The sequence below is a fragment of the Meleagris gallopavo genome, chromosome 2, assembly GCF_000146605.3.
Source record: "Meleagris gallopavo isolate NT-WF06-2002-E0010 breed Aviagen turkey brand Nicholas breeding stock chromosome 2, Turkey_5.1, whole genome shotgun sequence".
Lineage (NCBI taxonomy): Eukaryota > Metazoa > Chordata > Aves > Galliformes > Phasianidae > Meleagris > Meleagris gallopavo.
The window spans coordinates 8,059,218-8,073,643 of NC_015012.2; the positions used below are offsets into that span (position 1 = coordinate 8,059,218).

Genomic DNA, 14,426 nt, shown 5'->3' on the forward strand with positions numbered 1-14,426 from the left:
AAAAAAAAGGTTTTGTTTAGTTGATTTTATTGTTACATATTGGTAACACATTGACACAGCTGATATCAGAGCAAACCCTTATGGGACAACTAAGTGCCACAATGTACATTATGGAACTGAAGATCAGTGTGAAGCAGCACATCTGGTTTAAAAAAAAAAAGTCAGATGTCATGAAACCGTGTATTATTAGACTTCACTTAAAGAATCTTGAGAGGCCAAGAGATCACAAGCTTCCCAAAGCATAAGAAAAGCTATGTGCAGCTCCTCAGTCGTCCCATCAGAACCAACCCCACGAGGGACTTTTTGCAAATTCAGTGTTTCAAAGTTCTACGTATTTTATATTCTTCATTGTTAGAGAGCACAGTAAGCTGATCTATTCTACACACATATACTGCTTCACTCTTTTGGGGCAAAATTACGATCACATTTTCCTATAGCTTTTAACAGCTATTTCAACCAGAATATATACACATGTATACAAAAATGCCAAAATTAGGGTTTAAGCAATTTCAGAGAAGTTTCCCAGTTCAGCTATTTGTGCTCTTTATTTCGAAATCCAAAGTGCCAAATACAAGTAGCAAGAGTTTCGACTATTGCAATCTAACAAAAAAAAAAAAAAAAAGGAGGTGGGTATGAAGAACGATCCCACTTATCCATGGGAATTTAGAGAAATCATTTAAAGACACACTTGAATTCATTTCAGAGGGCAGGAGTACATTTACAGTAGTAGCTGCACAGCTCACATGGCCAAAGTTTCCAAATTAATTTTTAAACCGTCATTAGCAAGAACTGAGTGTACAGCTGTTGACAATTTAACATAACTCAGAAACAGACAACTACTGCACTGATACCAAATTTCTTAATGCATAATCATATTTGAAAAATATACAAAAGCTGAAGTTATTACAGGAAATTAAAACCCAGTTTTAAAAAGTGCACAGTAAAAACTGAAGGTAATTACAAATTATCCACAGAGTGTACGTGTCCTGGTTTAGAGACAACACCAAGTTCTATCTGTTGGAAGTGCTAAATATTTTAAAGCCATGTACAGCACCAAATCAGTTCACACGAGACCCAACACTACCCTGCTTTCCGTAACAACAGGCACCAGACAGTATCTGCACTCTCTTCAGCAGCAGCCTCCACAGACAGCTGATGAGCTGGAAGCTATCGGGTTTTGTTCTTTTTAGAGTTTCCCTGCAAAAAGAAGAAACCAGTGAATTCAATATATAATTCACCTAAGAACACGTATAGAGGAAATGTACAACCCAGGGTCTGATAATTTATGCTTACAGCAAGCAAAGAAACACTGTAAAGCTGAAGATAAGCAGTACGGTTGCAAGTGCTTGCTCTGAAAATCCCTTTGTGCTTACAGGCATAACACAGGAAGGTACCAGAGCTTTCAAACAAGCACAAGAACACCTTAATTTAATTGAAAATTATGGAAAAAGAAGTTGAGTTACATCCCACAACACTCAGCTGTATTAGCACCATTTATATTGCAAAGCAGACTGAGGGCAGGTCCAGTCCTAATTTGACCCTGAGTGGTATTTCAAATATAAACCTTAGAGAATCAACATGAGGCAATCATCCTCCACCCTAACATTTTGTCCCAAAACAAATTTAGCTTGGACTAAACAGAACATTTGTACTTGAGAAAAGGATTTGTTTTACAATAACTTTCTTACATCTGACTTCCAACAACTCTACGATGCAAACATACAGCTTAAAAAAATGCACAGTAGTTTCTTGCCAGCAATACTCTTTTTAATTCTTTCCTTAGGATAACATTTGTTTTTAAACCTAACCAACAAATCTGTTCAAATGATAATGGCTTTAAGCTGTATCACTTTCAATTGAGTGGTTTTCTATGCTTGGTAGCATCTGAAATACAAAAACAAGTGTCTACTATTGGGAGATTAAAAGTTACTTCCTTAAATACAGTGTATCCTTTCAAGTTTTGAAATTATGAGAAGTGAAAAATCCACAAAGCATTTTATGTTTTGTATATGTTTTCATGTTTTATAACAATATGAAATGCCACGGTCAGTGTAATACAGCTAAGAGCTCATACACCAAGAAGTAGTCCTAAAGAGCGTGGTGTCAACTTCAAAGCTTAGATATCTGAAGAACTTGAAAGAAGAGCCTAGAATTAAAATAAATAAAGAGATAAAATCACTGTAAAGGAGGTCTAATCTAAACACGGATTTCTCTTCCCCTCACTGAATGCTTCCCTGCATTCCACAATTAAGGAGGATTATTCATTTCATAAATAAATGAATGAAAGAAAGACCTTCACAATGTATATTTTTTCCTAGAACCCTCAGGACAGGATATACCATGGTGTAAGCACCCACTGTTCTAAACAGCAGACTTCCACTTTTTTCATCATTAAGGTACAGTGGAAAACCTTGCTTCTGGTTAAATGGATGGTTCCTTGCTTGGAAAAAGCTCAAGTGTGGTTTAAGAAAGTCCACAGAATGAAATACGTGGCAAGTTTTTCATTCCTACATGAAAGAAACAGACAACTTAGACTGTGGAAATAAAACAGAGGAGGGAGAAAATTGCCAAAAATCAAGTAGCTGCAACTAGGATAAGAGCACAAGACAACGTGCATGTCCAGACTTGGAGTTTTCTTTCCAGCTGGCCCAGAAAAGAAACTACAGTTTGTGGATTGATTTGTGAAAGGTTATTACTGCAGCCATGGCAAAGGTAAACACAGAGCTCCCAACTACAGCCAGCGTCTAGTATCAACACTTGGCAACTTACCTTACTAGTCATCTTCAGTGTGTCAATTTCTTCCCTTTGTTTTGTTAGAGTCTCATTCATACTGCAGAGATGATCACTCATCATACTTAACTGATCCTCATAACTTCTCTTTGTCGTCATCAATTCATCCTAGGGGGAAAAAAAAAATAGAAAAACAAGAAAAGTCAGCAGCTTGAAGCCTTTGTTCAATGTAAGAAAATGGCTGCTTTGCCAGTTGGTACCATCTCTGCTGCAAGGTAAATGCAACTAAGCCACCCAATTGAAAAATATCACAAAAAGTCCTTAGGTCCCCTTTCACCTGAAGACTCGTGTATTGCCTGTCATCCTTAATTTTGATTGGTTTCCTTAATAATTTTCCCAGCTCTTTATAGTTTACATGAAAGTTGAACAGCTACATTTCCAATATCACTTCTAGCCAAGTAACAAGTAAAATCTGTAGGGTTAAAACACCACACGTACATGAACAAGTGTGGTAGATGAAGCTCAAGGAGTCAGCAACCCTTATACATTTGCAGTGTGACTATGCCTCCAGAATTAGAGATATGGAAGGATACTGTGCACTACTAGAACATAGCAATAACTAGATACAGAGCATAGATACAGACAGGATAGGAAGGGGAGGAGTCGCTCTCAACACAAATGCATGGTTTAAACACATGATGTTATAATTGCTACCTATATATTTAAGTAATCTTCCCCTCACAGAGGGAAATAAGGCGAAAAAAATCCTGTACTTACACATACAGAAAACACATTTTTATAAAGCAGCCTTGACAATGGGCTAAAAAACACAGGCTTGGCTACTACAACCATTTCCTTGCAAGTATCTTCCACTTCAAGTGTATTATTTCCATCTAGTCTCCACATACCTCTACTTCTTACATCACATTACTAAGGACCAAAAAAGCACAACTGTAGCTTAGAGGTCTTTTCCTTCTTCACCTTCCCCTTATACACAATTACCTTAACAAGCACATCTATTACATCACTTAATATTTTACTTGCCTGTAATCTACTGATGCTTTGACTGGCTAGTTTCAATTCTTCTGTGAGTGATTCCTTGGACTTCTCAGCTAAAGACAATCTTTTGGCAAGTGCTCGACACTGGCAGTTAGAGCAGGATAGGGCAGACAGAAGGGAAGAAAGTTAGTTCCAAAGTGTTATCTTGTGCCATCTTTAACTGAATGCTTTGAGTGTTTCTATCTTTTTGTAATCCTCAGATATCAAGAAATTTACTCAGAATCTGCACAGTTTTAAATACAAAGATAATGAAATAATTAACAGTAAACTTGTTTTTATTTTACAGATTTTCCGTATTATTGTTTAAGTGTTCTGTTTTCATCCCCTCACTGGCAGGAAATATTTCCTAGAAAGCAACACAAACATCTCACTTTGTACATTATTCAAGTATCATACAAAGATGGCTTACTATGTCATCCACTATCAAAAATCAATTTAAAGAAGTTTCTGTTAATTCCACACTTCTACTATGTACAAGAATTACTTCTTGACCTAAAATGAAAAGAGGAAGCTAAAAAGACCATGAATTATTTTATTAATTCTTAAGTACAAAAAAAAAAAAAAGATTCTCAAGAGAGCTATTTTCATTTCTTCATGATACATTCAAGTATTGAATGTTCTCAGCATCATTTTAAGATGAAACCAAAAATAGTCTGGTAACTAAAACCAGCCATTTCAATTTATACCAACAGACCAATACACAATACATATTTTAGTTCTCACGCTTTTTTAGCCTTACTGGGTGACATTTTTCCTCCTGTTGTTTAAAGTCTTTCATTAACATCCATTTTTACGCATACAAGATCACAGCCAAAAAAATGTACTGCAGAAACATTTTTCCTGGAATACATACCATGGATTTAACACTTGCTCATAGAAAATTCAGAAGGAGATTTACTGTTTTTAGTACAAACATAACTATATTCTCACCTCTGCATGAAAGTGTACTGATTTGCTGTCAGCAAGCTGTAGATGGGATGTAAGTTCTGCTATTCTTGCCATATAGTGTTTTTTAATCAAGTCTTCACGAGATTCAACATCTGGAATCTTATAAATATAAGTGACTGTTTAATTTTTTGTTTTAATAAACTTAATACTCACATCACAACACTGTCCTCTATACCGAATCCCCTTCTGTACTGAGGCCTCCCAGTCATATCCAAAAGCACTTATTTCCCCAAATCACAACAGCCTACAGGAGGTCAGCTGACATCACCTCTTAGCGTCATACTTCCTTTAAGGACCAAGGATGCAAGAGGTTTGCTTAATTTAAAATATGAAGTCTGATGATGAACCCACTGCAGAAGTAAGCTCATTCTATCAATTTCAAAAAATCCAAACACTGATTGGCTTTTCTCATTAAGGAATAATTCTTCTGCATAACTAAGTTTCAGAAGCTACCAAACTGTAAGAACTACAACTAATGTTGCATGCTTTACAAGATCATTTAAGATATACTTTTGTTTTGTTGTTGATATTTTGTCTGAGCTACTCCTATGTTTCTTTCAGAACAACTTCTGGTTTGGGATAGCCTGTACTTATGTGTTAAATACAGTGCACTTGAGCCAGTGACTTCCTCTCCCCCTACCAACTTCAGCCCCTTTCTCAGGGATTAAGAATTGAGGCTTTGAATCTACTTCTGGTTTCTAAATACAGAAAGCAAGATTCTCCTTCAGCTACAGAGCACAGATCTGGACGAGCTTGCGCTGCTCCAAACTACTTACATGAATAAGAGCTACAACTCATGACACAGAAGATATTTAAAAGAAACACAAAAACAGAAACATCATTTTAGAAACCTGAAAATACACAAACTACCTGAGTGACTTCTCTCATTGTACCGTTATTTTTAATAGTTAATTACACCTTTGGAATAACATTAAGTTTTAAATATTTACTAGATACATTTTGATAACATTTAAAAGAGATTACCTTCTCGTTATCAGTAGTTATAGTCAACATCCCAATCTAAAACAAGGAAGACAATATGCATGAAGTGAAAACTGCAAAAACAGACATCAGTCATAAAAGGACTTCAGTCAAAAACAAATTCTTGTGACAGTTAGAATTAAGTTTAAGCATCTCTACCTACAGCATAAGCAAGGGTAGTGCAGTGAGCGCCTTGAACAGATTTTAAGGCAACACCAACTCTCCAAATACTAAATATCCCTTCTATATGTTAGGATGTTTACAGGGTAACAACGATGAAATCAAACAAGATCTAGTTAGCTTACCTGATTATTGCTTCTATATTATACACACATGAAAATTAGTGCTTCTGTGTACCGAGATGTCTCTTAATTACTCAGTTTCAAGAGCAAGGAAATCCATCTTGGATTTCTTGAGTACCTTCTGAATTCTTTTCCTCTGCAGTTTCATTAATAAATTACACTGACAGCTCAGTTTCACATACTCACAAAACTCTAGCTGAGATGTATGTGAATAACAAGTTTCATGTCTGACCCTTTACAAAGACATTCTTACATGTTTTCCTTGACCTGAACAGGACTACAGATTTATGCCTATGGGTAATGTTTATATGGCTGACCTACCAGTTACAGGGAGCACCAACTAGAAAAAGACGTTCTCCTTAAACTCCTGAAGGATCAAACTTAACATGACAGCTTATTTCAAAACTGGTTGGACATGCGGGCCTTCAAGATTAAATCTTTTGCAACCTAAATGATTCTACGAAAACAACCCGTTAGTATTTTTGTGGGTTATTATTATTTACCAACATACAAAGACAAGACAGAATACATGCCATATCCAAAAGCACTGTTGATAAAATTAATGATGCAGTGAACACTGGAAACTTGAATGGCTTCAAGTTCAAATTAAGTTACACTACACTGACCTGTTCTTTCTTAATCCACTTAAAAATACTGATCACCTATTTCTGTTTGCTTTTACACACCTGCAAGTGAAGAATACTGGAAACTCAGAGCCAATCTAAGATATATATACTACTTGCAAGGCTTCTTAGCTGTAGACAGAAAAGTCAAGAAGTCAAGCACCTATTCTTTCCCCCGCAGCCAATCAAGTACAGAACTACATAACATTTCTATTAATATCAAGATACTGAACAAAGTCTCAGAAGTCAAGAAGTTCCAAACACTGAGGAGAATATCAGCAAACAGCTTTGCAAATCAGGAGCTTAAGTATGACTGCATTTCAACATCAAAAAACTTTCAATATTAAAGTTCCATTGATCAAATAGTGCTATTGTCAACTCCCATGGTTTTTTCTATTGAAGAAGTCACTTACCAGACTAGTACTTTTGATAGGTTCCCTCTGACTCTTCTCTGTAGTCTCCTCCTTTTGTTCAGTTGTATTTGATAAAACAGAACACTCCTGTACAGTTTCAGCTAAATGTCCACTAAGAGAGTTCTTCAGCTTTTGGTTTTCCTTCTCCAGTTTTATTTTTGCTAGCTGGGCCTCCAACATCCAATGCTCTTTCTCTTGTTCAAGTTTTGCAATTTTCTCCAAACTCTGTTGGACCTTTTGGATGGAAGTTCACAGTGCATGTTACTGAACATAGGAAAAAATACCCTCCAGGAGATGTTTGAAGACAGTACTATTTTAAACTATTATACAGGTGAGCTAGTAAGTAGTAGGCTGCTATCTGTAGGCTTAAGTGTGGTCATGTAACACAATGACTCAACTACTCAATTTGTCTGAAATAAGGGTTACCAGTTGCTGCTCAAAGAGCCAAGGACAAATTAGATGAAAATCAGAGCAGGCAGAGGTTAGAAGAAAAACAGGAAACTTTAAAAGATGTGTGCCTGGCACCAGCATTGCTTTGTTATCTGCAAACAAGTGAAACACAATCCTTCCTTTCCCAGACATTCCACTCCCACAGACAGAAACCCCAGCTTGTCCAGGTAAGGAAAGCTAAGGAACATTATATAACCTATCCCTCCACACATTTCTATTTGAAGTCATCTCATCTCAATTAATATGCTCTGAATGAGCTATTACAAAAAACACTCAAGTCTTTCTTCTGTAGAAGTTAAAGACCATAAGCACAGCAAGAACATTCAAGCTAATAGCTAAGTTTTAGTCAGTCCATAAGTCAGTCTCACTCAGAGATGGACAGATTGCACAGGCCTTTTAAACACCACTTAATCTCCCTTTGCCTCACCTTCCAGAAAAAAACCAAACACATACTTCAAGAACGATGGAAATAAGACCTATTTAATATACTCTAAAAAAGTTGTTGCTATAAACAACTTTATATAGTCCACGAAAACCCACTCAAAACAGTATACAATATTAAAAGTTTGCACTCTTTTACTTTCGGAATTGTAAATAGGATATCTAGAGTCTTATTTTAAGACTCAGAATTTCTATTTATGTACAAAACCACACACAGGTTGACTACTCAATACTACTTTCCCTTTATAAATACATTACTAAATATTATAGGTATACCAGGATACCTGTTGTGCGAGACCTTCTCTACTTTCTGTGGAACTCAGAAGGACTCTGCGATTGGCCAAAGCCTCTTCATAAGGCACTGAATCTGCACAAGGCTGCAGAAGGATAGAAAAAAAGTCAGAATATGTTTGACAGTAAATCAGAATAAGTGTTCTACATTTTTTTTCTTCTTACCCTCCTTACTTTACAAGAGGGAAGAAAAACATTCTCCAAATATTTACCAACCAGTAGAAAAAAAAAGTTCCCACTTAAAAAACCTACCTACTCCCTATCAAAATGCACACTTAATTAAAAGGTGCTAAGAAAACTATGTGCTACTTAGTGATCAAAAGTATCTTTAGGTCCACCTGACAGACATCAGAACATCAAAGGGGAGCAATGACAACCCGTAAGTACACGTACATCATCACTTAGTTTTTAATTTTAATAGGAACTGCAGGAGATTTGGTAATGTTCAGTCTTTTAGTTCAGCATATTTTCTCTATCATACTTATTTTTCCTAACATCTGGTTTCTTCTTCATTTGATCTCAACATTTGGTCTTCAGTGAATACAAATATAAAAATGATGTCACTCACTTCACATTCCTGGCAAACGTGGGAGGCAGGTTAAATCAGTAAAAAAGATCAGCTCAAGACCCTCCTCAGTACAGAAGTTACTCATGGAAATGGATAACAGCAGAACCATTAGTTTTGAGAGCAACTATGCTCTCAGATTTCATAAATACCATTATTTCTCTATTTCTCTATTTTCTGTTTTTCATTGAGAAAAATCCTTTCCAAATACTGGAAACCATTGATTTGTATTCTCTTTGTTACAACTGAAGAGCAAGCTTATTATGCTATCTCTATGCAAGCATGTGAACTGAACAAACCTTCTTCAGAGTCTTCATATAGGCAACTGCCTTTTTCTTGTACTGCAGCATACACTCTGCTGAAAGAGGGCTGATGAACTCTGTTCCTCCTTTTGGGCCATAGCTCAACGAAGAAGTGAAGTGATCCAAGTTGTTGCTAAAGAACGAAGCAATCTAGGCATACCAAGAGAAGTCACTTTTTGAATTAGAACAGAATGACTTGTCAGAGCAGTTACGCATTTAAGCGAGGGAAAAGCACTAAGTGAAACTGGACTTCACATAGCTCAGACCTCACTAAGGCAAAACATCCTTTCCAGGGTACCTACTATTACCACCTACTGTTTTTAACGTACAGCACAAAAATACCTTAGAAAAAGTCTGAATATAGGTGGGAGTACTAAAGACACATTTACATTTCTCAAATAATTCTTTTTATTAAACAAAAAGAAAAAAAATGCTCAAGTTGTGGCATTATATCCAGACAAAAGTTTCCATTACCTTGCCTACTCCATTTGTTAAAGACAAAATGGAGGACAAAATACAGTCGTTTGTAGTTATGAGCTTCTGTGTGGCAGTTGGAACATCTTGTTCTAGTGTAGCTTTCTGACTGTAGTGCTTGGAAATGTCTAGAAAAATAAAAACATTGATATCATTTATGTTTTTTGTCTATTTAAGTGACCATTTCCAACTTCAGCTCGTGGCATTGGAATTTGAATACTACCCTCCTTGAGTTGAATAAATGTTTAGTCCTGATACTCTTAGTTGTTCAGTAGATTGCCATAGGTGGTTGTTCATGATTAGAACAGACACTGTGTCTGTTACAGAAGGGAGAACAAAGAGACATATTTAAGTATGCTCTGTCCCAAAAGCCACAACTATACAGGGAAGACAAGCTCCCACTGAACTAGCACCTTGCTCCAAAGTATATTTTCCACTTCCACATACTTATATCAGGATACTAGACACAGACATTAAACATTACTAACAATTAGTCTGAAGCTTATGGAAATTAAAAGGGTAGGGTATTAAAATTGTCAGAGCAAATCTAAACGGCTACAAGAACTATACAGCACAGAAAGACGTATTCGAAACTTCCTTCAGGCTACATTAACAGAATAGTCTTCTGAGGGCGGGGGAACAAACAAAAAACATCACCACCACACAGAACTTTCTGAAAGTAATTTACAAAGAAGCGTTAGTTTCACAAGTAAATGTTTCACAGGTACAAAAATGAGAAATCTCAGGTCATTATCAACGAAGTTTTAACCTGATGCAAGCTTGAGGAATTAGAACTACATTTGTGTTAGGGAAGGTAAAGAGAAACTACAAATCAAGAATTCTCTTACACGGGAGTCTGATGTGTTGCAATGTTTCCATTGCTAACTAATGAGTTCTGACAGTTTTCTTCAGACTTTCTCAGTCTTCTTTACTTCTTTTGTTAAGTACAATTTGGGCTGATGTTACATTAGAGAAACCATAACAAGAGGCAGAAGGTACACATCAAACTTACCTACGCTGCAATGCTGACTGGCTTAATAATTCATTGTGTTTGACCTACAAATCTCTAACATAATCACTTAGTTAAACCAAAGATTCTATAAAATGAGGTAGTACTACTGACATTATTACTAACAGATTAAAAAAACAAAACACTTGTAAATTAAGACCTTAATGTTTATATAGCTGACTCCATTAGAAACATAAATCTACATCCTTTATATAAAAGGAGAGTAGGCCATGTAGAAGAAAGAAGTTCTGTTTTAATATTGAAACTAACTTCCTCATCATCTTTGGTTATATAATCATGTTTAAAAAAAAAAGTGTGATCAACTTGAAATCTAAGAAAACTTCCATTTTGATGGTAGTGCCAGGTCAGCATTATGTAAACAGGAATACATACATCTATAGCATTCCATTCTGTATACGTTCAATTACAACAATACAGTTCAGAAACTAAAGTACCACAGCTCACAGGTCTAGAGTGTCACAATTTCATGTTCCAGAAACTTACAAGAACTAAGCTAACAGAACAGAGTACTGAAAAACATTTGTGGATGACAAAAACTTGTACTCGGCAGGTTTAACGTCAATCTATATGGGCAAAACAAATCAGATTTACTATGTACCACACATTTAACATTTTAACAGAGAAAGTCCACATCCACTGTGTTGAAAGACTAAGGATGAAAACTGAAACGTACCACTACTCATGTAGCCTCACCTTTCAGGATGTCATGAGACCCATGAAGGCTTGCAGCAATGTTTGTAAACACCAAGCTGTAATTTGTCCTAAGTAGTCCTTCTGGTTTCGTACCTAAAAGTACCATGAAAAAGGAGAAAAAAGTTAGAACTCTATCATTAATGAAAATGTTAACTCTAAAAATCTAACACCAGTTTCTCCTAGCCTCAAAGCAACTGAGCCCAAGCTGGCACTTACTTGGTAAAGCAAGAAGACTAACATATGTATGTAGCTTCTCAAAGATCGCCGTCAACCTTTTCATGTCTCTGTGTAGCTCCATATTTCTAGCTTTTAAAGCAGCTGTGCAAAGAGAAGACTCACACTCTTCTTCCAAACTAGGAATATGATTTTTAAACACACATAAAAAAACAAATGAGCAAATCTCTTACATAAGAATTTCAAGATCTTGGGGGTAGATAGATAGTTCTTTCTACATTGCCAATCCAAAGCAGCAATAAAGAGGTTATTTTAGAAAGGCTAACTTATTGGAGTTACAGAGCAAAGTCACAAAGAAATCATAAAAACCTTTTTCCTCTTCTTAACCCAAATCCTCTTTTTAAGTCTTCATTTGCACTGACAAAGTACCTCCCTTTGACCAACTCAGGAGCACACATTTTCATTACAGAAGGAATGTGCATCCAACAGTTTTGCTATACATACAGAATAACAAAATCTTCAGACAGGCCCAAGAAATTAACAGTTTCAGTATATAATATCTGAATAGTATCAATACTATTGAGTAATACAATTAAACATTAGAGTCTGTACAGCTTTTATTAAAGCCACATCTTCAAGGGGAGAAGTTTTAAAATATAGTGGTTCAGTTCTAATGCCTACGGGAAAAAAGACAAAAAAGTAAAAAAACATAACTTAAAGGCTCAAGAAACAGTATGCAAAGAAAATTTCTGCCTTTAATCTAAGGTGCTTTAAGGTTTGATTTAATATTTGAGTTGTAGACATTGTCAGTGTTGCAAATCTGACAGTGCCCCTTCAATGTGATCTATTAAACTGGAAGTACCTTTTTAACTGATAAGGAAGAATCTTTCTTAAAAAGCATAAGTATGAAGCTAAATGTTCTGAAAAGGCCTTCAATTTCACAGTTGTTTCCTGGAAAGAAAAACAGCGTAAGTATTTCTGCTCCGTTGAAGTCTTTTTTAATACTAAAAGTAAGAAATCTTACCAGGACTGTCACGGTATCTTCTGTAATACTCTCAAACAACTGAAGCATTCCTTCCTCCAGAGGGCGAACATAAAAAGCATTTTCATGAAGATACTGTGAGAACTGAGTACAGAGAGATATTTGAGATGGTGCGTGCTGAAGACTCTCAAACTGTTTCACATTTAACAACAGAAAAGTCAATTTTAACACAGTATCTATCACTTTAAATGATCCCCAAGACATCAATAATAAAAATCAAGTGATGTACAGCCCCCTCCTCCACATGGCACACAGACATAAACCTTGAGGGAAAGCAAAGACAGTAATGGAAATCCAGGCAAACCCTTCCCATGTATAACTCTGCCACAGTACCTTATCTACCTATACCTGTCATGCAGTACACCTGGGTTTTTGACTGTAAAAAACTTTGTGTTATTTGCTCAACTACATCAAATTAAAGCTAGATCCATGCACTCAGTAAGTCACCAAAACAAGCTGTGCCACCTTTCTCTCAGCTATTATTTTCTTATCAGCCCTCGTGCTATTAATTAGCACAAAGAGTTCTGCTGTGCAAAGTAATGAAGAACTGAACTGAGTTAGAACTGAGAGCAAGAGAAATGTATGTATTTTATGTTTTCAGTCCAGTCCTCCAAGTGGGCAAAAGTATGCTTATGCCAGTGTAAAGGATGGAGGGGTAACTGAGCAAAGGGGGAATGGCTGCTGTCAGCAAATGTGACACTTAAGAGAAATGCTGAAACTCTGGCCTCATTGCACTGCCCATCTTTCCTAAAATATGCTTAAATAAATTTTATGGCTAATTTATCCTCCAAAAAAGTAAGCCACAAAACAGAAGTATTCACTCAACCTCTTCAAAATAAACACTGGTGGTACTCTCAGGTTTAAAACATTTAACAATGTAGATATACGTATCATAGTATTAAAGAACCTTTTCTGCAATTGATACTGGCAATCACAATTTACCCCACAGAAAGATACTTTCACCTTTGGTTATTTATACTACAACAGTAAGTAAAGATCCCAGGCAAATAGAAATTTTTCTTATTATTATTATGCTGCAGTAACACAGTGTTAACAAGAAGAGATGCCAAGCTCTTATGCATGCACAAATCTGGATAGAATTATGGTCAGTTCTTAAATCTAAGGAAAAAAGTGCCACATGCAGAAAGCTCCTGCCTTGTGTTGCAAGGAAAAGGACTGGAATTATCTGGCACGATGCTGAAGCCCCAGCAGAAACCAGCAATCCAATGCTTAAGGAGAAAAGGAATACTTGAACCTGGAAAGGAATTGTCCACATCTATTTTGAGTGTCTGGTGGGGGAAAATAGCTTGAAAACGCCAGACAAGACCTGGAGTTGGGGAAAAACAGATCAGCGCAAGTCTGCTAAGTCACTGCATGATACTTGTTTCATTTTCTGTGTTAAAAAAGGCTTCTGAAGCACTCAGTGCAGAAGCTAAGACCACACTGAGAATGCCTGCCAAGCAACTAGGTATGTTAATTGAAGACACAGGAGCAACAGCAGCTTCAGTGAGTGACAAGAGACTTTGTTGCTGGGAAATCACCGGGAAAGCTGTGAGGTAGAATGCACTAAAGCATTTAAGTCACAAACATACAAGAATAAAGGTAGGCTACAAGAGAATTCATGACGGCAAAACCTAAACAACTATCCAGAGAGAAGAATCAGAGTTGGGATTAAGTTGCACTTTTCAGCTGTGTGAAAGCACTTATCTGCTGAAAAACAAAGAACTACTGATTAGGACATTAAGACAAAAACATGCATGAGAAATGATGTCTATGAAACCCAATTTATCTGACCAGGGCAAATGGCAGTATGTCTGTGGAATCCAATCACCACACTAAGCCACATAAACAAGGAGACTCAGTTTCTGCTCCAAAGAACTTGGAAGATAACAAAATTACAATTTTTAA

At 36.3% G+C, this 14,426-nt stretch overlaps 1 protein-coding gene across 6 annotated transcripts in view; it reads right to left on the bottom strand.

The window, feature by feature from the left end:
• Window positions 1-10: 10 nt before the first annotated feature.
• PPP1R21 (protein phosphatase 1 regulatory subunit 21) overlaps window positions 11-14,426 on the bottom strand; it is a 29,028-nt gene continuing 14,612 nt past the window's right edge. For 5 of the 6 annotated variants that reach the window (XM_010706473.3, XM_010706472.3, XM_010706476.3 and 2 more), the window contains 13 exons: window positions 12,501-12,602; window positions 12,339-12,427; window positions 11,519-11,655; window positions 11,303-11,395; window positions 9,580-9,707; window positions 9,103-9,255; window positions 8,232-8,324; window positions 7,057-7,290; window positions 5,722-5,757; window positions 4,720-4,836; window positions 3,775-3,873; window positions 2,770-2,898; window positions 11-1,197 (listed from right to left, as the gene is read on the bottom strand). In XM_010706473.3, coding sequence (XP_010704775.1) covers window positions 1,168-1,197; window positions 2,770-2,898; window positions 3,775-3,873; window positions 4,720-4,836; window positions 5,722-5,757; window positions 7,057-7,290; window positions 8,232-8,324; window positions 9,103-9,255; window positions 9,580-9,707; window positions 11,303-11,395; window positions 11,519-11,655; window positions 12,339-12,427; window positions 12,501-12,602 — 1,440 coding nt within the window. In that variant the 3' untranslated portion in view covers window positions 11-1,167. Of the gene's footprint in view, window positions 1,198-2,769; window positions 2,899-3,774; window positions 3,874-4,719; window positions 4,837-5,721; window positions 5,793-7,056; window positions 7,291-8,231; window positions 8,325-9,102; window positions 9,256-9,579; window positions 9,708-11,302; window positions 11,396-11,518; window positions 11,656-12,338; window positions 12,428-12,500; window positions 12,603-14,426 lie in introns of those variants that run through there. The other variant, XM_010706477.3, reaches the window with a different exon arrangement.